The sequence below is a fragment of the Crocodylus porosus genome, unplaced genomic scaffold, assembly GCF_001723895.1.
Source record: "Crocodylus porosus isolate Cpor-Errol unplaced genomic scaffold, CroPor_comp1, whole genome shotgun sequence".
Classification (NCBI taxonomy): domain Eukaryota; kingdom Metazoa; phylum Chordata; order Crocodylia; family Crocodylidae; genus Crocodylus; species Crocodylus porosus.
Window position 1 is genome coordinate 79,644,717 of NW_017728949.1, and position 27,666 is coordinate 79,672,382.

Genomic DNA, 27,666 nt, shown 5'->3' on the forward strand with positions numbered 1-27,666 from the left:
CCACCTCCACCGCCTCCTCTTCCTGGTCCAGCAGCAGAAACAGTGCCAGCTCCTCCGCTTCCACCCCCACCTCCACCATCGGCACCCCCCCTGCCAGGAACAGCTTCCCCCACGGTGGTTTTCAACTCAGGATTAGCAGGTAAAATTGTTATCTGGATGGGGATGCTTCACACCAGTGCTCTGAGGGTTTCTCGTGAAACTAATTAAATAAAAAGCTCAGGGACTCCATCAGAGAGTGACCTTTTAACAGTTAGTCAATTAAAGAAAAGATGATGGAACTCCATGATTAGATCACTAAGGGGAACTGTTGGGGCTGATTCCTCCTGGGACAAGCAATTTATTAATTACTGGGAAATGCTAGGAAGCATTCTCCTTCTCGTCTCTTCCTCTTGTTAAGATTTGAGCTTGCTCTAAGTGTACCACTGAAACATTTTGCTTTGGCTGTTTTGGTAAAACAGAAAATGTTACACAAATGTTTGTTTTTATAAGAGTATTTTCAGTCTTTCTTCAAGCCTCAAATTTTTTGGCTTGAAACAAAAAAATGCATAGTTTTGGGTTCTTGACATTTATCTGATTAATTAGGTTAATTAGGTTTTTCAAGAATTTCTTTGTCAAAAATGGAAAGTTTTGGGTTTGTTGTATTTTTGTGTGATGGGGTAGGGGGGAAATGCAATTTCCAAACCAGTTCTAATTGTATTAATTTAATGTACTACTTCATGTCTACAAAATTCACCCTTACAAGAAATCAGGAGAACACACTGTAAGTCCAGTAAGAGAGGCTGAGGAGTTCAGATTAATAGCTGTTTTTAAAACGAATTACTCCAGCTCTTAAATCTTAACCTTCCTCTGGTGGAGGAAAATTCTGAAAAGCAGAGACCGCATGGAACTAGAGCGTAATGGAATGTGTTAAAAAACCCCCAAACAAATGCATGTATTGTTGAGGTGACTGATTAAGCTTTTCCTGACAGGTTTTAAAAACAGCACGTAGTTTTCAAGGCATGCGTGCTGTTGTAATATTCACTTGGCACCACATCTTCTTGGACTAGCAAAGTGTAAGCCTCAGTGCTCTCTGCTTCTCTTCACCTTGCTTTTCCTGAAATGGGTCCAACATTCAAATTCAAGGAGTGTGTTTGGCAGAGGAGGGGACTCTGATTTCAGGATCTGGAAGCTTGTCACACTGTCAGCTTGTCTTCCTGGCTGACCTCTTCTCCATCCTTTCTTGACTGTTGTCATTTGTCATGGACCTTCCTGTAAATCTGGTGCTCAGTCAGGCTGTTCTCCATTATGGCATATTTTCTTGGAACAATTAATACAATTTTCTTTGAGTCAGAAGTGATTGGGAGGAGTATACATCATGCTGCAATGTAGCCCATTAAAATCCATTCAGTTCTCTGAACCAGGCTCATTAACGAGAAGAAAAGATTATACCTAGGTCCTTTGCAATTCTCAGGCGTTCAGCGCCAATTCCTGTTTTAAGGCTGGGAGATTTTCATGCCTCCCAACCTTAAAAATGCTTTTTTGATTAAGAATGCTGTGTTCGAATCCTGGAGCAGTTGCTGAGTATGTGGAACCACAGGAAGCTAAACAGCTAAGTCATTTTCTGTCCCAATAGCTAGGATTTACTTACAGTATTCACATGTGAGTAAATAAATTGAGTGCTGATGTGGCTGGGTGGCCTGTCTGTCTGCATGTCCTGTTAAGAAAAATAACATGCAGTGGATTTAGACAGCCCCTAAAATGGACACTGGTGCCATCTGTCATATGATTTAATGCACATTCCACTTGAATCTGCAGTAACCTGACCTGTAAAGTAGGCAGCTATCTGCTACCATATCATTCCTTCTTTCACTTTGTATTCTAATGTGGCATAGTATTTCCACTGGTAAAAAATCCTCAGTGGATCCTTATCCCTTGTGTATAAAGGAAGTGGCAAGATCCAGCAGCAGAGCCTCAAACACAGCAGCTTACTGCAGCATTTTTCTGCATGTTTCTGCAGCATTTTTGGGCCAGCCTAGGAAAATGACCTTTTCACGAATATTTGCACATAAGGGAATAACTGAGCAGATCCTGATGTCTCCAGAAGAGGGAACGTTTCTCCCTGTGACGGTGTTAGCATAATGTATTAGGATTTTAGGAAGTGATGAATTTTGCTATGCTAACCATCACTTTTTTTTTTCCTTATTCTTTCTGCTTCCGGGTAAGACGGGCCAATCAAGCTTTTCTGTAGGTTCCTTCGTGCTTCTAAGTATTTATTTCCCTTTCCCTTTTGTCATTTTGTGCTGTGTGGCCATTTCTTTTGATGTGTTGTTTTCATGTTGAGCATGCTTCATTTTTTCTTTTGTTTTTAAAGTCTGAGCTGCTTGTTAATTGGCTGAAAATATCAGTATGGTGTAAACCATGTTTGAAACAGATGTGAAGATTGAGTAGCATGACCCATTAACTAACTTTGTGAATGTTGTCAACTAGAATTGTTCTCAGCACCAAGGTCCCAGTTCAGCAAAGCATGTAAGCAGGTCCTTAACTCCCATTGATTTAATTTGAATTTTGGACATTGACTTAAATGACAGTGAGTGCATTCCTGCAATTAAACACAGGTTTTTGCAGAATGGGGTTGGAATTAAATCCTGTGCAGGAGTGAGGAGCTGAATTGGGACCAGCTGCTACAAAGTTTATCTGTGGAGTTTATTCCCACTTGGGACCTATTGTCAGTGGTTTCAGTATGTGTGAAATCAAGGCCCTAGTGTGTATGCATGATTGTTGTTTACATTGATGGCATTTATTTCTCAAGGAAAGAATAAGATCTCTATTGAAACATTTTTCTGTACATCTCTTAGTATAGTTGCTCTTAGAACTGGGCAAGGAATTTATGATGAATATTTTTCTGTTCTTAATTTGCAAAGGAGCAGATTATAATTTAGCCAGTATTTTGATTTACTCATTATTATGAATTCTTCATTGAGTAATTTTTATGTGTGCACAAGCATTTCAATTGATTTATTAGTCAGACTCAGTTGGCTACCTTTGATTTATGCACAGATCACCTAATGTGCTTCTGCTTCCTGACTGGATAAATATAACACCTGTGTTCAGATTCCTTGTGTGAATACATACATTAGAAATTTAATACTGTGAAGGTTCCCAATATTATGGAAAATTTATTGTTTCAGCAAATATTCTTGTCAGTCATTTGTTCATTTAAAATGCGCCTAAAAAGTGAACACAAAAAGGACATGGACACAAAGTGGATTCTTGTGAAAAATTGTATGAGAAGCAATTATTTGATTAAGAGAATAGTTTTTCAGCATTTGCCCAGCTCTAATGCAGGAGAGAAAAGTATTTTGGGGAAAACAATGCATGGAAAAGTACTGAAGGGAGGCAAATCACTTTGGGACTTTATAGGTGCTCCTTGCGGGGGGATTGGGATGAAGTCTACCACACATACGTAGCATTGCACCATTGGCAGAGTGCATTATGGTCTGATCTGAGTGGAGATGGGGAGGCACTTCAATCCTGGAAGAAGAGATGAGTTCAGAACAAAAGTTGGTATATGAAGTTTGCAAAAGTTTGGATCTGGATTAGAATTTTATGGCTTGAACCCACCTATTTGCGGAAGTATTGGGTCCTGCCTACAGCTGGAAGCCTTGTGGACCAATGTTGCTACATTATCCACATGCCTTTGTTGTGATTGACTAGACAACAGTCTTACAGTTTGAATGGTTTTTTTTTTCCTGCACTGGGGAAAGGAGCAGCAAGGCTTCTCTCTCTTTGACTATTTCTACTCTTGACACAGCAGATTTTGAAATAATTTAACCACATTAATGGAGAAATCTTCCTTTTACAATGTTCTAGTAACTGCCAGGACCATTAAATGTACTTAAATTTCAGGCACAATTCAAAGTCCTTTGTCACTTAGGAGCACTGGTGCATTTCTAATTTTAGGGCACTGTCTTCTCTTAAACTATTCTGGGTCCCCTCTTTAAAACCAGTTTCCTTAGATGCCTGAGATCTCCAGTGATGGAAACTCCACAAATTTCCTCAGCAGCTTATTCCATTGTCTAATGTTCTTAGGTTTAAAGATTTTCCCAGCAGTTAATTTGCATTTTTCCCACATCCAGCTTTAAACCATTTTGCTAGTAGTTGTTTTTTGCTCATTGGCTAAAAGAGTTAGTCTCCATCCCCAAGTGGTGTCCATTCAAAATTATTTTGAGACTTAGTGGTGCTGCACAATCAGAAAAGCAAAAACCATTTACTATCCCAGTATGTAATTATACTAAAATTGGGAACCAACCCCTGTTTTTTCAAAAATACAAACAAGCTCAGGCTGGGGTGAAACATCAGATTCTTTTCACCCCAGGCAATAGAAGTCTCTGTTTTCTTGTAACTGTGTCGTCAAAGTGTTTCTCTTTTTGTTATCTTGTCATTGATTGAATCTATTCAGGGCAGAGAGACCCAATTCTGGATAAATCCTCAGCCACAGCCATCTCCCTCACTTTAATCAGGGGGAGGAAAGTGTTAAGCAAGGACCACTAGGTTTGTTAAAAGGAATTGTCATAACACTGCTGCCTTGATATCAGCTTCAGGGGTGGAACTAGAGACAGTGCAGTGGCACCATCATACAATCCTTTCAGTCTGTGCTGCAGGAGCAGTAGTTGGTGACTTTGTTTTTTAGTGCCTCCTCCTCCTCCATTTACCCTCTATGGCATATCCCATCCTCTCCCATTTCTGCCCCTACCATCCACCACTGCTTCTATCCCCGTGGTCCCTGCAGACCCAGGGCAGGGCGGCTCCCCAGCCACTCCCACCTTGGCGTCTGTGAGGCTCGAGGCCAGCCAGGGGGAGCAGCAGTAACAGATGGTGGGTTCCTTCTCCTTGCTTGGTCTCCCCAAGTGTTCCCTGCTATCCTGGGAGCAGGCATGGTATAGAGAACTTGCCTGCTGCTGCTGTGTCCTGCTGAGTCTAGCTTGCCATGCAGCTGTCTAGAGCAGGGCAGGAGTGGCTCTGGAGCCTCCTCCCGTCCCTCCTGCCCCTGGGACAGTGGCAGCAGCAGGTGGGGGAGGGGGGCATGTCTCTGAGCACAGTGGAAGAAAGGGGTATTCCTGACCAGTGTTGTAGGGGAGAGGGTGAAGCCACCCATGCAGGATAGGGGGCTGCTCCCTAATCCCCCTTTTAAAAATCCTGGATCTAATCAGGGTCAGCTTTATCTGTATCTGAGGCACTACTGTTAAAAGTTCGGTGGTTGGGAGTGAGTAGTATAATCCAGCAGCAACCTAGTACTTGAAGGTATTGATTCACTCAGCACCCATTAATAACAACAGGTTGCCCTATATGATCTGGTCCTAAGGTAAGTTTGGAAATGCAGCTGCAGAAAAAATCAAAGGCCACACACCATTTTATCCACTTTCTGGAGGAGTTCAAAATAGCATTGTTTTTTAAATCACTCCAGAAATTATTAAGAACACACACTGTTTTGGAGTAACAAAGGTGGTTAACTTTGTTAACCTAGAGTCAGGCAGAAGGTAGAGCAGGGTGGCACTATAAAGTGGTAGTTCTCAGCCTTTTTTTAGAGTCAAAGCACCTCTTGGTAAATGCCAGCACTCAGCTTTCAATTGTTTTTAGACTGTGGAAAAGTAATAGGATAATTCTTCAGTTGCAAAGAACTCAGGAAAACCACAACAGGCCAGACTGTTTCTAACACTAGGATCCCCATTTGAAATATCTGGATTTATCTCGTGACTCATGCAAGTGTTTGCCCACCTAATAGTGCTAATACTGTGGTTCGGAATCACTGCCTTAGAGATTAACTGGGTCAGAGAGACATGACCTTTGGTAGGCAACACCCTGCTACATCAGATGGAGTAAGGCGACACTTGCTTTATGAAATGAACATTATGAAACGTTCAAAACCTCCAGCTTTGGGAATATTGGACCTAAAACAGCTACATGGCTGGAGAAAAATTCTTCCTTGCTCTTTGCCAAGGCAGCATGGTCTTTCCAGGCTTTTTAAATGGATAATTTAGCTCTTGCCAATTCTTCCCTCAGTGTTGATATGCTGTCTGTGAAGACTGCTGTCTGACTTCTCCAGATGTTTTCCAATTCTCCTAGAATTTGTAATTTCATTCTCTCTGATGTCTTTAGCTGTGAAGATCAAGAAGCCAATCAAGACGAAGTTCCGCATGCCAGTCTTTAATTGGGTAGCTCTTAAACCCAATCAGATTAATGGGACAGTCTTCAATGAAATTGATGATGAAAGGATCCTGGAGGTATGAGTACTAAGCACTGTTTGACTTCCCAGCACTGGGAGCAATTTAGGAGAATGTACATCCATGGATAGATCATTATAAGAAATGTACCTGGAAGTTGTTATTTGGGCTGTTCATAGGACCAGTTCCAAGTAACGGAAATGGTTCTCAAATAGTAGATGAGATCCTTAGCTGGTACAAAACAGTATAATGGTATTAGTATCAGCAGAGTTGCACACTTTCCCCCCAGCTGATGATCTGAGCCAAAATTTTGTAATAGCCAAACTGACTTTAGAAATGTGCACCTTTGCTTGAAACATATGAATCAAGATGGTCATCCTACAGTTTCCCTACATAAAAAAACTAATCTCACTTGTAGTGTTAGAGTGATGTTGTAGCTGTGATGGCCCAGGAATTATGCAAGAGGCAAGGATTGCTTAGGGCGATATCTTTTATTGGACCAACTGTGTAGCTGGGACAGAGATGGACAAAATTTCCACCACAAGGCAGTCTTCTTCAGGTCTGATGTCCACTTGTCATTATAGATGGCTGAAAGCTAATGCAGGAGGTGTTGAGCAACCATGTAGTAGTATTTAGCATGCAGCCAATGCATGGTGCTTGTGACAGAGGGGTGCATAATCCTGGAGCTGGTTAAAAACCTGAAAAAGTATTGTGGTTATTTTTGGGTCTAATATTAGAAAGTCACCTGATGCAGGAGCAAACTCTGGCTTCCTTACTACATTATCCTTTCCCAATACACTGTTCTGTGGTAATGTCACTTAAAGATAATTAATATTATAGTATCTTGGACCATTATTGCAGAAGATAACTTTCTACAAGAGTGAATACAAGTGTATTGATACTGTGTGGCTGATACTGATATACACTGAGTTTTGAAGCATTCTTATGGAATTCTGGGAAAATATCAGCAGTTTTTAAAATTTGTATGACAAGTTCTTTCCTTTGTAGGATTTAAATGTGGATGAATTTGAAGAAATATTTAAGACAAAAGCACAAGGGCCAGCTATTGATCTTTCGTCAAGCAAGCAAAAGATCACTCAAAAAGGGTCAAACAAGGTCACATTATTGGATGCAAATAGGGCCAAAAATCTTGCCATCACTTTAAGAAAAGCTGGAAAGACAGCAGATGAAATATGCAAAGCTATTCATGTGTAAGTAAAAAATTGTCAGTGGAGAAATCTTATATAAGATTTATACTATCTTTTGCTAAGTGTAAAACTTTGTGAATATAATTCTGTATTGGCAGATAATGTAAAGGGTTTTGCAGTTGGAAATAATCCAAGAGTAAGGATAGAACCATTCTGAGTCCCTACAAATTACTGGCGTGCTGTTACAAAAATGTGTTAATTCGCAGTTTTAGGTTATGTTATTACTATACAAGGCAATAAAAATGATCAGGGCCCTTCTTTATAAAAGCTAGTTAATTTTTTTTCAAAGCATGCCACAAATGGATTATTTTTTTATTCCAGTTACGCAACTACAATTTAAAAGAAATCCTGAAACTTTTATATGGTAAATATTAGGAGTAGGTGAATAGTTTAGTTTGCTCCATCATTTTTTAATGTATTCCAACTGCACTGAATGCAATTTAGATGATATTATGTTTATGTAATGCTTATACGCGATGCCAAATGCAAATATGATACAGGTGTATACTACAAATCTTAACTGAAGGAATGCAATTTGGGGTCCTGCCTTCTTCAGATCCATCATTTTTCAGCTTCTTTAGTCTTTGGAACTTATCATATGTAATTACTTGCCGTCAAAGCCAACATTTTTTTTCATGATCGAATACTGATGTGTCTGATATTATTACTTTTTCCTGTATAAGTCTAGAAAGAAGTAGTGTTTGTGGCCACAATGAACATCTACAAATTGTTAAATGATGATACTTCAAATGGAGGTTTAGATCGTCAGATGTACATAGTGTTTCACCAAATTAGAAGAGTGAACCAAACGTAATCTAGGAGGCTCTAGAGCAGGGGTGGGAGTTCTTTGGTCCTGGGGGCCACATGGGGAATTCTGATGAGTTGTTGTGGGCTGCATCGGCACCCCCCCCTTCCCCCCCCCAAACAACTCACTGGAGTGGTGCAGCAGGAGGAGGAGCTGCTGCTGGAGGCGAGGGGAGCTGAGCAGTACCTGGGCAGCTGCAGCTGCACTAGGAGCAGCACCGCCAGTAAGCTTTGTGCACTGGCCAGTGGACTGGAGCACAGCGCAGGCTGCCCCAGGTGGGGCTCAGCCCCATGTGGTGTGCTGTAGGGGCAGCCATGGGCTGGATTCAGTTAGCTGGTGGGCTGGAGCCCTTGAGCTATTTTACCCACCCCTGCTCCAGATCACTGGTTTCTCAACCTTTTTTCTACTGGGACCCATTTGCAAAGGTTCCCGACCCACACCCCCTGGCCCTGCTGGTGCATGACCCACAGTCCCCCTGGGCCATGCTGGTGTTCCTCACTCCCAGCCCACAACTTGCTGCCCCCTTCCCGCTCAGGCCATTGTGCAGTGGCTGCAGTGGCTCTGGCTCATATGGGCAGCAGCAGAGTGAATCCAGCCCTGGCATGGACAGGAGGGAGGCCTGTGGCAGCCTCCACCCTGTGCTGGGGCTGCCGCACCACGCCAGGCAGCCTGGTCACAACCCCTCTCGCCCCAGAGCAGTATCTCCCGGCCGCTCCACCCTCACGAACACCCAACCCAGCCTTGCAGCTCTCCCTCTGCCCTTTCCCTTGCTGGTAGGGACAGGCGCCTTCCTGCCACCATTCTGCCCTGCCGCAGTCTATGGCGCTTTCCCAGGATCGGCATTTCTCAACCCATGGCTTGCGACCCTCTGAAATCTTCTTGTGATCCACTTTTGGGTCATGACTCGCGGGTTGAGAAACACTGCTCAACAAAAACAGGGGAGGGACAGTCATTTACACATGCAGCTTGAATGGCAGTTAACTGAATTAGACCCATTGTCCCAGGGGAAAAAGTGTTACTGCGATACTTCACAGATTCTTAAAGCAGGACAATGGGTTTATGTGTCTGGAGGGTCACAGAAAAAAAGCTTTATTCCAAGAGAAAATCCTACTGTTTTCTGTCTTAAATAAGATGAACGGTTCCCCCTCATCTGATATATTTAGTCTAGTCATCTCTATTTTTATCTGATAGTCTTCCCTCATTCAGCCGCTAGCAAGCAGTTCAGCTCCTTTCTTGGCAGCTCTGTGTTCTGCTTGGTCATCTTTTTGCTTATTCCCACAGACCTCGCTCTTGCAAGTCTTTGTGCTTGCACATCAGAATAGCAAGAAAAAAAGCTTACTTTAGACTTCAAGTGAGAATATAGAGACTCAAGAATAAACATCAGGAGGACTGTGAATTACCTGAAGTTGTCTCCTCTGCACCACTCCTTTGCATATAAATGTTTGGAATCATGGGCATATCTGGGATAACAGACATGTTTAAGATGACACGAGTGTCAGTATGAACTTCATCAGGCCAGTGATATGTATGATTAGTCACACATTCTGTCCACCTTCATTCTACACTCCCTAGACTCACTCTTGCTGCTGGTCAGGAATAACACGACAGTCAGAGGATAGCATTCAAAAATTGAATTGATAAATGATTTAGTTGATCTCTCCGTCACTTGAATCTTGAAGCTCTTTGCACATGTACTTTGCAGAATTGAGCCCCCACAGCCATGTTGAGCTAGTATAAAATTGTGGCCAATGCTTTCCACTTACTTAGTGAATGAAGTTAGTTAAAATCAGGTACTGCCAATCTAGCAGGAAGGGAAGGAAGGAAGGAATAATGGATCCCACCCATTTGAATAGTGATCCTGGTGGTGGGAAGCAAGATGGATAAGTTTTGCCCAAGCAAAGCCCTCTGTCATCTTGGATAAGTCTCTCTTGTTGCACACCAACTTTTATGTTTGTCATTATGTAGATTTGACCTGAAGACGTTGCCAGTTGATTTTGTTGAATGCTTGATGCGATTCTTACCTACTGAGAATGAAGTGAAAGTGTTACGGCTCTATGAGCGGGAAAGGAAACCTATTGAGAATCTGTCTGATGAAGATCGGTTCATGATGCAGTTCAGTAAGATAGAGCGGCTAATGCAGAAGATGACTATCATGGCCTTCATAGGCAACTTTGCAGAAAGTATCCAGATGCTGACACCAGTAAGTGAGACAGCTTACAGAACTTAGTATCTGATGGAGTAAGCTGCTGCCTACAAAGACTTATGCATCTCTGACCTAGTTAGTTTATAAGGTACAAATCTACCTTGCCTTCTGTACAACCTGTAGTCATCCAGAGATGAAATTAGAATTGACCTATAAAATGTGCTGAGATTAGGATTTCCTAATAAAAATCCTGAGTCTCCCCTGTCTTTCCACACTCTATATCACTTTTTAAAAGATAGATTTAACTTTTTGTGTTTTTTCACCGTTGCCTACCAGCTCTAGTTGCTCAGAAAAAGTTCACTGGAAAATATTTTAAAAGAAAATGAGGGAAAATGTTTTGTATTTTTCAGACCAGTCTACTTCTACTATGGGTTTAAGAATGTAATTACAGTAATCACAGCTGAGGTGGTTAAAATGCTCTCTTCTTGGGCTCTACACACTGTCCTGCAACAATTTTCACTAGGTTAGCTCTATGAATCGAACTGATACAAAGTTTAAGTGATACATTTCTAGAGAAGCACTTAACATCCTGATGCCCTTTTTACAAAGCCAATAGAGACTGTTATAGCTAAAAGCTTTGAATAGAAGAAAGGAGAGAAAAGAAATAATCAAAGAGAGCAATTTTTTGCTCTGATTACAATACAATGTTGTTATTATAATCCTGCCAAGTGCTTTAAGTCATGGGTAGGACCCCAGAATAGATCTCCCATTAGAGTGAAATGACCATAGCACAAAACTGCCTACAGCATTTGTTTAATGGGCTACATTTTTGTTTTCAGAGACAGTTATCCTAAGGTACGCCTGCAACACTTGTACATAGGACTGTGTGCTTGCAGAATCCATGGGTGTGTGTATGGATGTAGGTTCAGATTTATAAAGACATTGGGACACAGGTGATTAAAATAGAAATCATATTTTTTTTTAATCAGTTGAAATCAAGCAAACATTGTTTCATATTTTTGCTTCTCTGAATGTACTCAATGTAGTACATTTTTCATAATCTCAAAGATCATGGCTTTGTAGAGTCATATTTGTGGTTTATTGCACCATGTTAAAGTGCAGAGCAACTTGAAATCCATAGATGGAGGGAAGGAGAAATTCTGTGTTTTGATATTTCTGAGCAGGCCTGAAAACAGAGTTTTCCAGTATTTGACTGTTCAGACATTGATTTTATGGCTAAGTTATGTGTACTAACTATACTTTTTTGCCTTTAGCAACTACATGCAATAATAGCTGCATCCGTCTCAATAAAGTCATCCCAAAAGCTCAAAAAAATACTGGAGGTAAGCATAATTTTATTTCAACAAATGCCTTTAACAGTAAATGTATTTTAATGAATAACAGTCCTTGTGTACTGAAATGTACCTGCATTTTTACAATCAAAACTTACCTTCCCAAGTGAACAGTGTCATGCATATATATTCATATTAACCCTTTCTGTTCCTTTGGTAGATAATCTTGGCCCTTGGTAACTACATGAACAGCAGTAAAAGAGGAGCAGTTTATGGATTTAAACTACAGAGTTTAGATTTGGTAAGGAGTGGGCAGGGCAGGGTGGGGGTGGGGAGGACAAAGCAACCTTCCTGAGATCTAAATTTGGGTGGGAGGATGCTTACTACTCCTTTCTTCATTGCAACCCAGCACACACAATAGTGTTAGTGGCAGTTTTGCAATAGACTGTACATGCTGTTGTCTTAACTGCTGACTTTCAGCTAGGCTGCCCTTCTGGGTACGTGGGATCTAAAAATGGAATAAAAATGGAAAGTATACAGGAGCTCCTGAGGGGTTGGGGAGATGCACGTTTGAATGCCTTGATCAGTGATGACCAGTCTTTTGCCCCCAAGGGCCTGATCTGGCACATGAAGTCAGAGCCCAAACTGGTGTAGGACCAGATTAGGCCCACAGCCCTAGACCCTCATGGCAGATCATTCCTGTGGCCCTGGCCCTGTGCACAGGGTCATACCATCTGACCTTCAAGGCTTGGAAATCTGGCAGCAGAGAAGTCAAGGCAGCATTATTTGCCATCACTCCCCACCACCACATTTCCAGACCCATGAGGAGTGCTGAAGACCTCATGACATGATTCCTCACCTGTTTTGAGCACCATACCCTTGGGCTGCTAAAGCCTAGCAGGCTCATCAAAACTCCAGCTCACAGTTGAGACAATTATTGTGCTGCTTAACAGATGCTTAAGACTGTGACAACAGGTCAAGATGAGTGTGCATGGTAGAGCTAGTGGAAAAAATCACACAGCATGCAATAGTCTGACTTCAGCTAGTCTCTCATCTTTCCAGAGAACTATAGGCAATTCTAGTCAGCTTTTAAAACAATGGGAGAAAGATAGCTCAGTATCGATTCAGTCAACTACTGATTTATGATTTGGCCCTTATTACATCTTAATCCAACACTACTTTTGCTTCCAGCTATTAGAAACAAAGTCAACAGACAGAAAACAAACATTGTTGCACTATATATCCAACGTTGTGAAAGAGAAGTATCAGCATGTATCCCTCTTTTACAATGAACTTCATTACGTGGAGAAAGCAGCTGCAGGTACTGTAACCAACATACTAATAGGGGAACATGAACTGGGTTCTGCCATCTATTGCCATTCTATTTCAGGAACCATCTAAAGAAAGATAAGCAGTTTATTTTGTATGGAAATTAGCCTTGTGATAAAGCTACTCTTTAAGATGCATAGTAGCTGGTACCAGAAGAAGGTTGGATAAATAGGAATGTGCGGCTAGATTCCTGCAAAAAATGAACAAACACACCAAAAACAACTCTTCTAATAAATGATGTTTATTTTCTTTTTGTTTTGTCATACCTTCTGTGTGCCCCTGCCATGGGCCAGGACTCCAGTGTGTTAGGCTCTGTACAGACACAGAGCACAAAGGCTAGCTTTGCCGCAAAGAGCTTATCGTCCAAGTAGTTTGCAGTGGAAGTTGAATCTTCTAATAAAAAAAAAATACACTAGACCAAATGGACAGACTCAGTGACAGTTTAAATTAGAATAGGTACATAGTTAAAAGACTACAGATGGAAATCGGTATCAGTATTACAAGCACGTCTAGTAAGTGTGTGTTAGCTCTCCACAATGGTGTCTCATGCTTTCATCGAGTCCTTGAGGTTTGCCATCACAAAAAAGAGACAGCTATTAAGGACTGAGAAATGTCATTAGACACCATTTTGTAAGGATTACAAGTTAGAGGTGCTTGCAGATGAATGGAAGAAAATGAAGAGAGTGGCACCAGTTAAAGACTCTTTGTATAATAACTATTTCTAAATCAGTGATTATTGATCAGACTTTTGTGGTTCTTAGTTGCTAGACCACTTTTGTGATAAAAAAAAAAAATACAATCCATATAAATGCTGCACTTGAAATTGTTAAACATCTCTTTGGCCTGGTCTTAAAAGATATAAAACATATCTTTGGTGGACAATATTTATTTTGCATCCTTCCCTTTTATTTGAATAGCTGTCACAGGATTGGCATCAGAAATAGAGTTGATGAATATAGCATACAGGTTTCCCTCGCTTTATGCGGGTTCTGTATGTGCGAGTTTGTTCTTATGCAATGACCCTTTTTATACCAAAAATTTGTTATATGCGAGGTAAATTCACTCTTATGCGATCGGCGTGGTGGAAGCCTGCAAGTCAGCTACTTTGTGCGGTGCGGGGTGATGCACACCAAAATATAGGTTTCTGTGTGGATCTGTGCTCCTCACTTGTCTGTGATGTGTGTTTCTGTGATTGCCATCCCTTTATGGCTTCTAAGCGTCCTGCTAGCTTATCTCCTCCCCCTTTCCCTGGTCCATCAATGAAGCCTTCACCACCCTCTCTTCATACCAACTAAACATTCACCACCACCCTGTGCTTGTGTGTACTGTCTACTGTTGGTGAGTACTGAAATTGTCTTGTAAAAGTGGTAGAAATGGGTCTGGGGGTCAGTACAGTCAAGGTCTTGGAACATATCCCTATTTGTTAAATTGTAAAATGAGTTCCCTTTATGCGAATTTGAGTTATTCGCCATTTTCCAGGAATGCATGTACAGCATAAAGGAAGGGAAACCTGTAATCAATTTTGCAAATATTCCTTCACATTTTTAGGTTGATTGTGCTTGCACCAGTCTGAGTTTGATACACTGTAAATAATGAATGTGTTTAAGGAAGCTGTAACTATGAGTGTCTATTTCAGTAATTCAGAAAAAAAAACTTTAAAAAAAATGAGCTTTCATGATGTCAGTTTTTAAATAACTGATTTTTCTCAGTTACTTACGCTTATGGTAAGACCTTCATTTGTAAGCTAGAGCCCTCTTTAGCCCTTAGTAGACTCAAGGAAGCTGCATTCTTCCACTGCATTGGAGGTTACATTATGTGTTGTGTACTTATCAAGCACTACAGATGAGACAGCCCTAGACAAGAATTTCTGACTGTCAGACATTGATTACAAACCATCACTGCAGCAGCACATTTGTGAATTTTGTGTCTAAGATGCATGATGATGTTGATGAAGAATTTTGTGCAGGTTCCATGTTACTTAATATTTATGAATAGTTACCATGTGTGCAAACCTGTTCTGTGGCCTGATTCTTACCGACCTTCTCATTTGGAAGTTAGAGTGTAAGCAGGCATGTCTCCACATGTGCATTTAATGTGCCCAATTTTAAGGCACATTTAGGGCCCGTGTCTACACATGCGCACCCTTAATGCAATTTAAAAATGGCAATCATAGGCTATTTGAGAAGAAATTTGATACCTGCGTAAAGCAGGTACTAGATTTATACGTGACCAGTTAAATTGCATTAGCAAATTTGCAGACGCACTAATGTGAACTAACATGGTGTGTGTCCGTTGACTTGGGACTAACATTAGTCCCAAGTTGGTCCGTACACCTGTGTTAATACAGATTAGAATGTGCACCCATGGACGCGTGCCTAAATCACCTTAGGCTCATGCACATTAATTTTAGAGGCATCTAAAAGCATGTGTAAACATGCCTAGCATGTAACAGATTGTTGGTACTCTTACTGCACTGGTAAGTTAGCATTTTTGTTTGCATCTTAGTGTCACTTGAAAATGTCCTGCTGGATGTAAAGGAGCTCCAGAGAGGCCTGGAACTGACCAAGCGAGAATACACTATGCATGACCACAATACTATGCTGAAGGAGTTTATTCAAAACAATGAAGGAAAACTAAAGAAACTACAAGATGATGCAAAAATAGCACAGGTATTTTTTTAATCACAATTCTTGCCAAAGTGATTTAGAGACCAAGCAGGAAGAAGCTGAATCAGAGGTATTTCTCTTTGTTCAATGTGATTTAATTTTCAGCAAGCAGTGGAAGAGGTTCAGGATCAGCAGAGTTCTTGATTAGTTTCTGGGGGTGTTTATGGTTCATCCACTAAGGCCAGGTATAGCCACTACCACTTTTACTGGTATCAGTGATCGGAAACCTATCTATATCCATAACAGAACTGAAATTCTGCACACAGACTAGTTTAAAAGTAGTGGAACCCAGTCTAAGATTTGTCGTATCTTGCCCCCACCCTCCCACAGCAAATCTGTGTTCTGTTCACTACTGATCTAAACTGCACTGCTGCCATTATTTTGGAGATCCCAAAAGATTAGCCGGAATGTTGTTATTCAAGTGAAAAAAACAGGAGTAAAATTAGTTTGACCAACAAATTAGCAGATCAAAACAAAACTCTGTAGTATCACTGAACCATTAAAATTGGAGATGGGAAAAATCTGTTCTGTCCCACTGCCTATGCCAGATGGATAGCATATTTTCTTGCATTGTATAGTCTTCTTTTGAACTTTCAAAATGAGGGGCTCACAATACTCTTGGGAGAAGATTCCACAGCCTCTCACATCATGCTGTTAAGAACTTTTCTATATTATCTCTCAGACCTGGTTCCACCAACTGTCTACCCCTGGAATCATCCAGTCACCACGCTCTGAATATTGACTTGTATTATTTAATTCCCTAGAAATACATCCCTCCAGGATACTGATCACTTTGTCACTCTTCTCCACACACTTTGGTTATACCCAGGTCCCTCTTCTCAGACAGACCTTTCAAACTCATTGAGGTACACATCCCAAAACAGTCTCCCCTTTGCAGACAAATATGACTCACAAACTTATGAATTAGAGGTGCAAATATGAGTGCTTTTGCCAAACACATGCCTGTGTAGGCAAAGCAGCCTGGAAAGAGTGTGGTGATCTGTCATATTTGCATCCACACTTAGTTTTGCAGATACAAAAATGCAGGCAGGAACAGATTCCATGCAGAGGAAGAGAGGCTGACAGTGTCCCCCTTACGACCTACATGGGCAGTGAGTTCATTTTGGAATCCACAGAGCTCAGTAAAAATGTGCTTCTTACAGGATGCCTTTGATGATGCTGTGAAATATTTTGGGGAGAATCCCAAGACAACCCCCCCATCAGTCTTCTTTCCAGTCTTTGTCCGATTTGTAAAAGCCTACAAGGTAAGCAGAAATAAGTTTACTTCTCTGATTTGACTATGACAGGGAGAGCTGGTGGCTTACAGAACACTTTATCACTCCCCCAGCTTCAATGGAAAGGTACAAAATGAGAAAACAGTGTGACCCATGAAAGAGCACAGCACAGCAGGGTTGTGAAACAATAAAACCAGCATAGAGCATGTAGTTGTGTTAGGATTTTACAAAACAAACAGCCATTTTCTTAAGACTGTCTAGGACACTGAACCAAACTTCGGAACCCATATTTCTCCGAGAGGTCTTGGCAAAGGTGTATACACCTTTAATATTAGAGCTTGCTAAATGCCTACACAGTACTCTTTCTCTGCTTTAATGCACATAACTTGAGCATGAATTCCTAAATTTTTAACTAATTTTTGTGATAAGAGGAGGTTATTCGTGTGTAGTAGTTTGTTGCTAAAACATGGAATTTTTGGTCCTTACGATGAACAGCAAGCAGAAGAGGAGAATGAGCTGAGAAAAAAGCAAGAACAGGCTTTAATGGAAAAACTTCTGGAGCAAGAAGCATTGATGGAGCAACAGGACCAAAAGGTATGATGTACAGGACTTTGTGTTAATGTTACTGGAATATTTTGTTTCTAAGGTAAGGAACAATTCTCTGCCCCCTAGAGGGGTTTGTTAGCAAATGGAGGTAAAAAGGCCCTATAACAGTGGATCTCAACCTTCTTAGACTCAAGGCACCCCTTGACATATTCAAGGCACCCCTCAGAAAATACTAGCTCCTAGTTTTCACTTGTTTTTTAACTATAGAAGAATAATAAAGCAATTCTTCTGTTGGAAAGGACTCAGAAAGATCACAGCAGTTAGAATACTTTCAACGCTGTGAATTCCTATGTGAAATCTCTGGGTTTATCTTCTGGACCTGACAGTGTTGACATTGTACTGCACCCTGCAGCACCCTTGAAAGGAAGGATCTCAAGGCACCCCTGCTCTGGAGAATCACTGCTCTATAAAATAGCCTGGCCTTATGTACATGTCTTCTTCTAGCAAGTTGTAATTCTTAGCTCAGGGAACGTCACAACTAGTAATCATGATACGCTATTCACAATTTTTCTTTTTATTAAAAAAAGCTTGTAAGATACTGCTATTATCTTAGTCAGCTGATCCCAGAACAGACTAGAAATAAAATAGAAAGGAATCATTCTGCCTTATCTGCTGTACAAGTTGCAGAGCACAGATTAGATGGGAAAGAAAGTATTTCATCATCTAGCCCTGCAGCAGCTTTATTCCTTAGCTTTAACATCTAAGGCCTCTTTTTTGTCTATATGTTGAATTTCTCTTGACCCGTCTACGTATAAGCTAACATGTAAAAGCTTTCCTCCCCTTTTTCCTATTCCAAAACCTATCTCAATAATATTGTAATTGTCCCGGCCAGGGTTTCCATTTTATAGCGAGCTTTCTCCCAGCATGCAATCAAGGAGCTGGGTCTTTACATTTGGCAAGGAGAACCAGCTGTAGTCCTAACAGCCAGTTTGTCAGTGGGTGCTTTTGGTAGCATTTGCCAGTGGGTATTTAGTTCGAGCTGGTAAGTATGCTTCACTCTAGTTCTACACTCCCTTTCTGGTTCAAAAGGAGCATGCCCATTATGTCACTTCAGCAATACATTACAGATTTTAAAAAATGCAATTAAATAAATGAGGGAGGAAAATTAAGCAGGGGACAGCAATAGGACTGGTAGCTTAAAGAACACTTGCAAACTTTGACCTTCCTCCTTTGCAAGCAGAGACAAATGATCCCTTCTCTAATTTCTTTGATCTGTAAAATTTGGATTAGTTCTTAAGCAGGTAATGTTTGTAAAACACACAAACTTGAATTTGACTTTTTGAACACTCCAGAAAAGGGGAACTTGGCAACTGGATGCTTCTGGGTATCACTCTTCACTGAACTTTGTTCCCATTTTCTTTCAGTCTCCTTCCCATAAAACAAAAAGACAGCAGCAAGAGCTAATTGCAGAGCTAAGACGACGGCAAGTCAAAGATAATAGGCACGTGTATGAGGGGAAGGATGGTGCCATCGAAGATATTATAACAGGTAAAGGAATTTTGTCTAGAAGGCTGAGTGGCTGTTTCACAAGCGCCATCATAATATGGCTGCATGTAGATTTCATCTTAACCATTGTAAAGCTTTACAAACAGGTATGGTTTACATGTACCTTAGAAAGCTGGTTCTAATGATGTGAATGAACTCACTCTTCTTAGTAGTGTGTAACAAAACCTAGTAACCAGATTTAGCTGGTTGCAGTGCCCTGTGCATTTTCCATAGGCCTAGGTCTCAGACAGGTGAACTTCGTCTCAAGTTTTAGGTTCAGCATGTTGTCATGACACACTTAGAGCTTGTGATAAGCTATAGACAAAATCAGTCTGATCCAGATAGACATTCTCCCCATATATGCATGCCATACAAATCTTTCATTGCAAATCTTTATCCCGCAAACCAAGTGACTGATGTTTAATGTTATTTAAGCGCTTGCTTTTTCATTCAGAAGTACTAACCGTAACTGCCTTGTGCTAACGCACAGCCGAGGACAAATCATTTGGTCGGACCTGAATGATTTATAATCTTGAATTGCTATGGTTTTACTTCTTTCTAGTTTGGGCAGACTAAAACTTTGTACTTGCCACAAACACTGGGTTGTGGGGAGTATAGCATATAGCCAGAGGTGATCAGAACACTGCATGCAAAAAGGCTTCTGTGATTAAAAGAAAAAGATGTCTTCTAAATTATCTTGTGTTCAAGAGCATCCTGTTAATATATATAGCTGTTCTGATAGTTGAGTTTATTCTGTACCCTTGGAGTGGAAGGGACAGAATGATAACAATCTGATGGTTTTAGAGAACACTTTTTCTATTGCACTGAACCAAAGAAAAGAAGGTATTTGGCCAGGATTTATTCTGCTGGTTTTTATGATTTTTTTTTTTTTTCTTGAGAGAAGAAAGCAGTTTTAGCACTTGAAGAATGAAAGAAATTTAAGGCTTTTCTCTCCTGGCAAGCTGCAGAGCTGTAACTTTCCTGCAGTTTTCAAACCAAGACTTGCTGAGGCGCTGTCTGTGTCCTTCTAGTAAAGACCTGCAATATCATATTTAGTCAATTTCAACAGAGTTAAAAATTATCAAAGGCTCTAGAACTCCCTGAGTTGCACTGCTGTATTCTTCTGTTACAAACTGTGCTTTGCCAACCAAAAACAAGTTTTAAATATGCTCGGAGGAATGTCCGATGCACTAACCATTACCAGATCCAAGTATTGTTTTAAATTGATGGTGCCTCTTAGAGCCAGAAAAAATGTTCCAGGTCTGGAATATGCTAACTCGAATGATTCGTAAGCCACCATCATGTGGGACACTCCTCTCTGAATTAGATTGTAGCACTGAACTTTAAAAGCCAATGACAGCTGTGAAATGTGAACATCTTTTATTTGGAGCCTCCTTGAAATTTCTTTGTTCCCACAGAAACCCAGCCTAGCAAATGCTATTGCAATTAAATAACTGATCAGAACATGTAAAACCATCCCAGGATGTCTTTAACAAAGCACTAACATTGTACTAATGCAATAGATCTTTGCTTCTTACTGTGTTCTGTTTGTCTTGTTTGGCTATTATTTTCCATGCAGTGCTGAAGACAGTGCCCTTTACTGCTCGAACCGCCAAGCGTGGCTCTCGGTTTTTCTGCGAACCTGTTCTCACTGAGGAATTCCATTACTAAACTATTACTCTTTCACATCTGATGCTCTTAAAAAAGGTTGCTGTAGGTTTTTGACATTTCTCCGTTTGTATGGATCTCAGCCAGGGCCACATGAATGTTGAATGGATAGTCATATTGTCTGCTGTCCACTTGGAGTTGTATTTTATGTCGTCATCTCATTGCATGTTCTTGTCTTGCAGTAACCTTTTATTTCCTCTCATCAATTCTGTGCATGGCACGTGTGATCTCCTATCTCAGAGGCACTATTATCAGCTTGACAAATGCCATAGAACAGCAAGTGGTGGAAGTCACAGCCTGCTGCCAGAGCAAAATCTTGCTGGCAGCTTTATTGCAGTACAGATCCATGCAGTTTATGAGAGACTCATTGGGTCAAATGAAGTCTTAAAAGTGACTGTTCACTTGGTTTTTCTATGTTATCTTTTCTGGGCTCTCAAAATTTCCTGCTTTGTGCAGCAGTTTATGTTGTATGTTTGCAATACCTAAGATTGCTACCTGGGAGCAGAATTACAGTGTACGTGAGCTGACTGGGACTTCTCTGGGTTTTGCTTCCTGGCTTGAAAGTTACCTGTGCTTCTGGGAGGAGCATTAATTTTATTTTATTTTTTCAGCCATTTTTAACTAATGCTTGCATGTATATGTCTGCATGTAAGATAAGAAACAAACTGAACACTAAATCTTCTTTCATTCTGTCACACTCACTTTTGTTTTTCAGTTCCATGCCAGCTGGATTTAACACGATTGGAAATTAACAAGCAAACAATAGTCATTTGTGTGTCCATGGTACATGTACCTTCAGTGGCCATTTGACGAGTATTGTGGAACACTGGATGTAGGCTTTGGGTTCAGGCCCTAGTAATGGCAATGCCATATAGCAGAAAGTCCTAAAATTCATTGGATCATATAGTTCACTGAGAGCCAGATTCACAGTCTGATTCTTGTTTGGTCAGAACCAACTCCAAATACATTTTATGGACAGACACTTGAATGTGGATAGGGAAATTAAAGGAAACATTGAACTTTGTTCCCAAGTCTCTGTAGCAAGCACTTCCTGATGAAAATCTTGGCATGGAACTGGATAGTCTTTTTCTTACAGCTTGCACCACAAGGTATGAAAGTGTGTATTTAACACAGCATGCATCTTAACACTGTTGTCGTGGATTAAGAAATCAGTAACTTGTAAAGACAACTGTGTTTCATTTCCTACTTTTGCAGTATGTATATCTGAGAGCTTCTTAATAAGATTGCAAACTATAATCCGCGCAATAGTTTTTGCTCTTTCAAGTTAATTGCTGTATTATCTTCCTGGAGCCAATCTTCAAAGCAGCTTGGAATTTTGTTAGCAAAGAGACCAGGGTGGCCATCTTGTCCTTCCTTCCTGTTTCTAACCTCCTTTCATAGCCTTGGCCTTACCCTCTTTTCTTGCTCTATTGGCTAACATGCCTGGGAGTTTTGAACGCTGAGTTGAGTTGCTCTTCATTTTCCATCCCATTTTTTACTTAACCATCATTTTTGTGTTTTTGTTTTCTTTTCTGTTTAGCCCTAAAGAAGAATAATATCACTAAATTTCCAAATGTTCACTCGAGGGTAAGGATTTCTTCTAGCACACCGGTGGTGGAGGATACACAGAGCTGGCAAGCATCACTTTTTACTTGGCTTCCTCCTCTCTCTGTATGCCAGACAAATTGCTGATTAAATGTGGCTAAATGTAATACTGGTGAAAGTAAAAAACCATGAGCTACACTTGTAATCTGGGAATGTGCCTGTGTCTTACAGACATCTATCTCTGCTTTCACATTGCTGTTTTATAGTGTGGGTGAGGGTGAAAGACATTTCTGCTGTCAGATGTCTAAGTGCAGGATCCTCTCCAACCTAATTTATAACGTTTTTGTTCAGAATTAGAGGTGTGACTTTGCAGGGAGTCCAAGAAGCCATGTCTGCTGACTGTCCCCTGGGCCACTGTAGTTTCCCTGGGTACTCTATTTCTACCTGTGACATAAAGGCCATGGGGAGGTAAGAGCTGCAGAGCTCCTCAGGGAAGGCACCTCACATACAATAAATGACATCCCTGTACATCTCTGCTTCTGATTTTTAATCTCTTCATTTCCTCCTAGGGCCTGCAAACACCAGTGTTACTAAAATTTAGGGGCATGGTAACCCACTTGTGTGGCTTCAGCAAATATGGGAAAAAAGAAATGGGTTACAGGTTTGAAGTTCTTCTGAGTGAGTTGGGTATTTCTCTCTCCCCCAGTTACTTCTCTCTTCATCAGTATAGTGGATTTCTAAACTTCTCTCATCATTACTGTTTGGGGAGGGGAGAAACACCATCTCCTCTGTGACAGAGCCCTTCTTGAATTGTCAGCAAAGAAGAGGGCACTATTTCAGCAACCCAGTCAGCCAGTGTAGAACTTGGAAAAAAGAGATCTAGATGGAAGATAGGTGACAGGTGCTTCATTGCATTTTCCAAGCTGTGGAAGAAGACAGAGCCATTAAGTGGATTGTTTAACGTTTTTGAGGTATGGTGCCCTCCTTTTTCTCCTCTTCCATGGAGGGAAGTTTGGCTAAGTTTTTTCTAAGACAGTTGAGTCCTGTCTCCACAAATGTCTCAGATATTCACTGGTCCTTCACTCTCCATTTGATGTCCAGGCTGTTCTGCTTCTCTCCAATCCCAGGCCAGCTGCATGGTCATCTAATAGAAGATGGACTAGAAGCTGTACAGATGAGTATGCAGGCAAAAGCTGAACATGACAACTTCTCCCTCTGCTGTATAGAGTTGGGATATACAAGACCTGCCCTTAAATGGGCTCTCTGAGCCACTTTTTTGGGTGCAAATTCAGATTTGGAGAAGGCTTCAGGTACCCCAGACCAACTGAAATTTATTTGCTGGCAGAAGAAACCAACCTGTTAGGATTTACAGAGTATTCTCAGTACATCTATTTGTAAGTTTTAAGTTCATATCTGCATGCAGCAAGAATAGTGACTTGATAACTGCGTATTTTTCCTTCAACAGTCAAGTTTGGGCCACCTACTATAGAAAAATATTTAAAAGTAGTCCAAATTCCAAATTCTCAGTATTTTTTATACTGCGCATGCTGACTAGATCCCTTTATCATTCCCAAGAGGCTTACTTTCATAATGGGCAACTAGGAGAGAGTGGGAGCTAAATTTATCCTGACTTCACCAGGAATGGAGAGAGGTAGAGCTGGTCATGCAGAAATGAAGCCCCCACTGTGACTGCATCCAAGTGGAAAGTATCACTAGGTCAGAACAGGTTAGCAGCAATGGGACAGAAGAGAACTTGAAATTCTTGAAACACAGTAACTCCAGGGCATTTACCTTTTTTCTATTAGGTATCATCTCACCAAAGATAGATGTATATATGACATAAAAACATTCTTGCTTTGGCAAAAACTTAAATCATCATCCTGCTTTGTGTGTGTGTATTTATTCAGCTTCCAGCCCTTTTGAGAGGGGGGAAAAACATGGTTTTTCAGTCAAAATGCAGTGATTGTAGTGGTTATTTATAAAAAAAAAACCCCCAAAAAACCAGAACAGTCGTGCTAAAACATTTTCTCTTGATGTTGCCTTCCACAAACTCTTTCCTAGAAAGAGTTATTACCTGGCAGTTGGGGAAGTATTTCAAGCTTGATTCATTTAGACATGAATGCCACCAGTATTACCTTTCTTCTGAGTGTCTTATTAATAAAAGGACAAATCAGTATTTGCTCAATTCTGTTCTCAAAGGGTTTTAAAGACCCTTCTATTCTTTCAACACAAGCTGCTTTGATTGGCTTCCAGCAGAACTTTTTTTTTGTCTAGACAGAAGTATACGTAGTTGACCCATTTCTGATAATGCCATTCCCTTTTTGCAGATCTTAGAAACCAGCCCTACCGACGAGCCGATGCGGTGAGGAGAAGTGTTCGACGACGCTTTGATGATCAGAACTTGCGCTCTGTAAATGGTGCTGAAATAACCATGTGAGCTGGAGACCTGCATGTGTAAAGTAGAGGGTGTGCTTGAATGATACTTGTCCATGTGAACTCTATGTGCTACCATTTAATTACAACCTGGAACACAGTCAAAATTATCTTCTAAAGGGCTCAGACATAGAAAATGCATAGGAACGTAAAAGCAATGGGCTCTCCACTCAACCATAGCTAACAAGTGCCTAAAATTGAAGTACCTACTCAAATTAATCAAAGCAATAGGACTTGATTTGATTGGGTATCTTTGTACACCAATACATTATTCAGTATTTTTAACCAAAATGTAAAATACATGTTGTATTCTCTCTCTCTCTCTTGTTGTTATTGTTGTTACATGCAATTTAGTGGTTGGTCTTCAATAGCCCTATTTGGTTTCCTGATAGGCTGTAAATAAGTATTACTTGGATGCCATCTGCTGTGGACTCAAGCTTTTAAATGCATTCCTGTGCTGTCTGCTAAGGAATTAACCTTAAGCTTCAGCTGCACTTACTAGCTTTTATATATAAAGGCTTACAGTGTGTAAGAAGGAAAGAGTTACAAACATAACTAGCTTTTTTATCATACAGAGATTCCGCATCAGTGTAAATAGGATGTGAGAACCTGTCATTCGGTGAACATGTGGTTTATATCAAATGAACACCTATTCTTTTTATATGCCAGTGTGCAATGTGGGATGCATCATGAGGGAGGGAGACTTAGAAAATATGAATGCATTGCAAAGTTACATGAAATGAGAACGTTGTATAAGATTTATTCAGTATGGTCTTCAGATAGAGGCAGCTTTGGAATAAGTGTATTTATTAATTAGCACTAAGATATTAACATCTCAATAATCAGTATTAGGATTTCTGAGGACCATTGCTGTTCAGTTATTAGTACAGTGAAATAATCTTGTGTCCACTAGAGAAGATGTTAAAATTCCATCTATAAGCCTAGTTTGCATCATTTGGTGAAAACAGTAACCCCCTCACTAGGTTTTTCCTTGACAATCGAATTCAGATCACATAATGTAAAGGCACATGTATTCAAATGGAGTCAGCTTCCAACTTTCCAGTAGCTGCAGCTATGTTGGTTACAGTCGAAACTTTAAAATGGAGCTGTATGCATTAAGCGTGGCACCGTTACTCGGTACCTGCTGGTTCAGATCACTCTAGAGCTGTAATGGAATTTTATCTGATCCTGTTGTGGCAGGGCACAAGACCTACTCCAAAGTCGAGAACTGGACTGAAGGTAAACTTGTACTTTCAGAGGAGACACATTTTGCTTATAGCTTAGCTTTCCTGGAAGCATTGCAACACTATGTTAATTGTAAAATTTACTGTATAGTATTTAACCACTGAGTTTCTTTCTTTTATGTTGTGCTTTATGTGAACCACTGGTGAAGGTCCCCTTTTCCTCGGATAATGTGTAGTTATATGATAATCTGTTTTTAAATGTACAGATATTTTGCTACAAAATTGGTGCAGTTTTTTATGGTTTTTACACTTCTCTAATTCCCACTTTAGCCTCTGGGTAATACTGTAAATATTGTTTAAAAATGCATTGGCCTGTGCTATACAATCTGAATGTTATTTTAACTTATAGTTTTGTTTTGTTTTTATATTTAACTAAATGAACAGTTTGGGGCTCAGAGTTACCACATTGACCTCCGCTTACCTATTTACCAAACTTTTACATTAAAACTGCCACCTGTTCTCACTTACAGCTATGTGTACTTGACATGCTGAAGAGAACATGCCAAGATTGCCTTTCTTCACCGACAGTGACAAAAGTTTTCAAATCTGTACAAGAAACAATCAGTTTGGCAAAGTGATTCAAGAAGTTAGTCCAAAGCATTTTCTCAAAATGTAAGCTCGAAGGGATCTTGTAACTTAATCCTTGACAGCAAATAATGTTACCAGACAGAAGGACTGTAATACTGGCATGTTCTCTTTAATGTTTTTCTAGTAATAGATCTGCTTCCTAGCAATATTAGAAGTGTTTTATAAAAGCAGTTCATGTTACTTTTCTGGTCTGTTCCTGGCATATGATCAAATAAACTATTTACACTACTACATGGTAATCCATGATTCTTTCTTAGGTTTATGCTGAGTTGTGAATGAACTTTACAGAGCTTGTTAACGCTAATGGATCACGGGGGAGTGATGAAGCAACTTACAACTCCCAAAAATAAAGCACAGGCTTCTGGCATAAACTACCACTTTTTTCAGTGTGAACGTCTCCATTTCAAGATTCCAATTTTTGTTCTGAGAAACACTGCAGGTCCCGTCTTCCCCCATCTCCGTCCAACCAGCACTTGCGCCACAAGTGGAATATGCCTCCACTGCAGCCAACTGTTGGGTGCTGGCAGTACTGCCAGTATTATAAAGCAGGAACATAAAACTCCAGTCAGCATTTTTTAAAAACCTTAAACAGCAGCCATTTTAATCTCCAGTGGATTTATACTGGGGGTCAACTTGGACTAGCTCATTCTTTCCTTATCTTCTCTTCTGAGGATGTAGACATTGTCCATTTCTTGATAGAGCTGCCCAGACACCCCGTTCTTCATTTGAGAGCAGAAATTTGTGGGAGGTGAGGAAGGTCCATTCATGGGTCAGTATTTTTAAACCTTTTCTTGCAGCAGTGGAATCAGGAGTTTATTGTGTGTCTGGCACTAGTATACTCACAGAAGAGCTTGTGTCTAAACTTCAGCACCCTAAAAGGTGGTAGTCCTAGAGTTCTTTTCATATAGCTGTTCACCTCCACTGGGAACATTTGCACTTTGTCTCTCAAGATATGGATGTGTACATTTGGGCTAGGGACAGAAGTTCCACATAAACCGGTTCAAGTGATCAGAAGTTCAGTGAAATAAACCAGCTTCAAAGGTGCTAAAGCTGGCTTAAGATAAGACCCAGTCAAATGTATCAGACTTAACTGATTTGGGTCAAACTAGTTTATGAAACTTCTGTCCTAGACCCCTTCCTGCTTCAAGTTAAATTGGAGTCCCCAGTGTGCTTTCAAGCCCTGCACTGGGCTGTGCTGCCTGCTCCCGAGAGCAAGGCT

General features: G+C 40.5%; 1 protein-coding gene across 1 annotated transcript in view; it reads left to right on the forward strand.

The window, feature by feature from the left end:
• Window positions 1-26,678, forward strand: part of FMNL2 (formin like 2) — a 133,235-nt gene extending 106,557 nt beyond the window's left edge. Inside the window, exons 17-28 of the mRNA XM_019553613.1 lie at window positions 1-139; window positions 6,136-6,260; window positions 7,209-7,411; window positions 10,179-10,413; window positions 11,631-11,699; window positions 11,869-11,949; window positions 12,840-12,969; window positions 15,483-15,646; window positions 16,807-16,908; window positions 17,374-17,472; window positions 18,849-18,972; window positions 24,510-26,678. The exon at window positions 1-139 is cut by the window's left edge and continues 146 nt beyond it. Of these exons, the coding sequence (XP_019409158.1) occupies window positions 1-139; window positions 6,136-6,260; window positions 7,209-7,411; window positions 10,179-10,413; window positions 11,631-11,699; window positions 11,869-11,949; window positions 12,840-12,969; window positions 15,483-15,646; window positions 16,807-16,908; window positions 17,374-17,472; window positions 18,849-18,972; window positions 24,510-24,619 (1,581 nt within the window). The 3' untranslated portion in view covers window positions 24,620-26,678. The remainder of the gene's footprint in view (window positions 140-6,135; window positions 6,261-7,208; window positions 7,412-10,178; window positions 10,414-11,630; window positions 11,700-11,868; window positions 11,950-12,839; window positions 12,970-15,482; window positions 15,647-16,806; window positions 16,909-17,373; window positions 17,473-18,848; window positions 18,973-24,509) is intronic.
• Window positions 26,679-27,666: the final 988 nt, after the last annotated feature.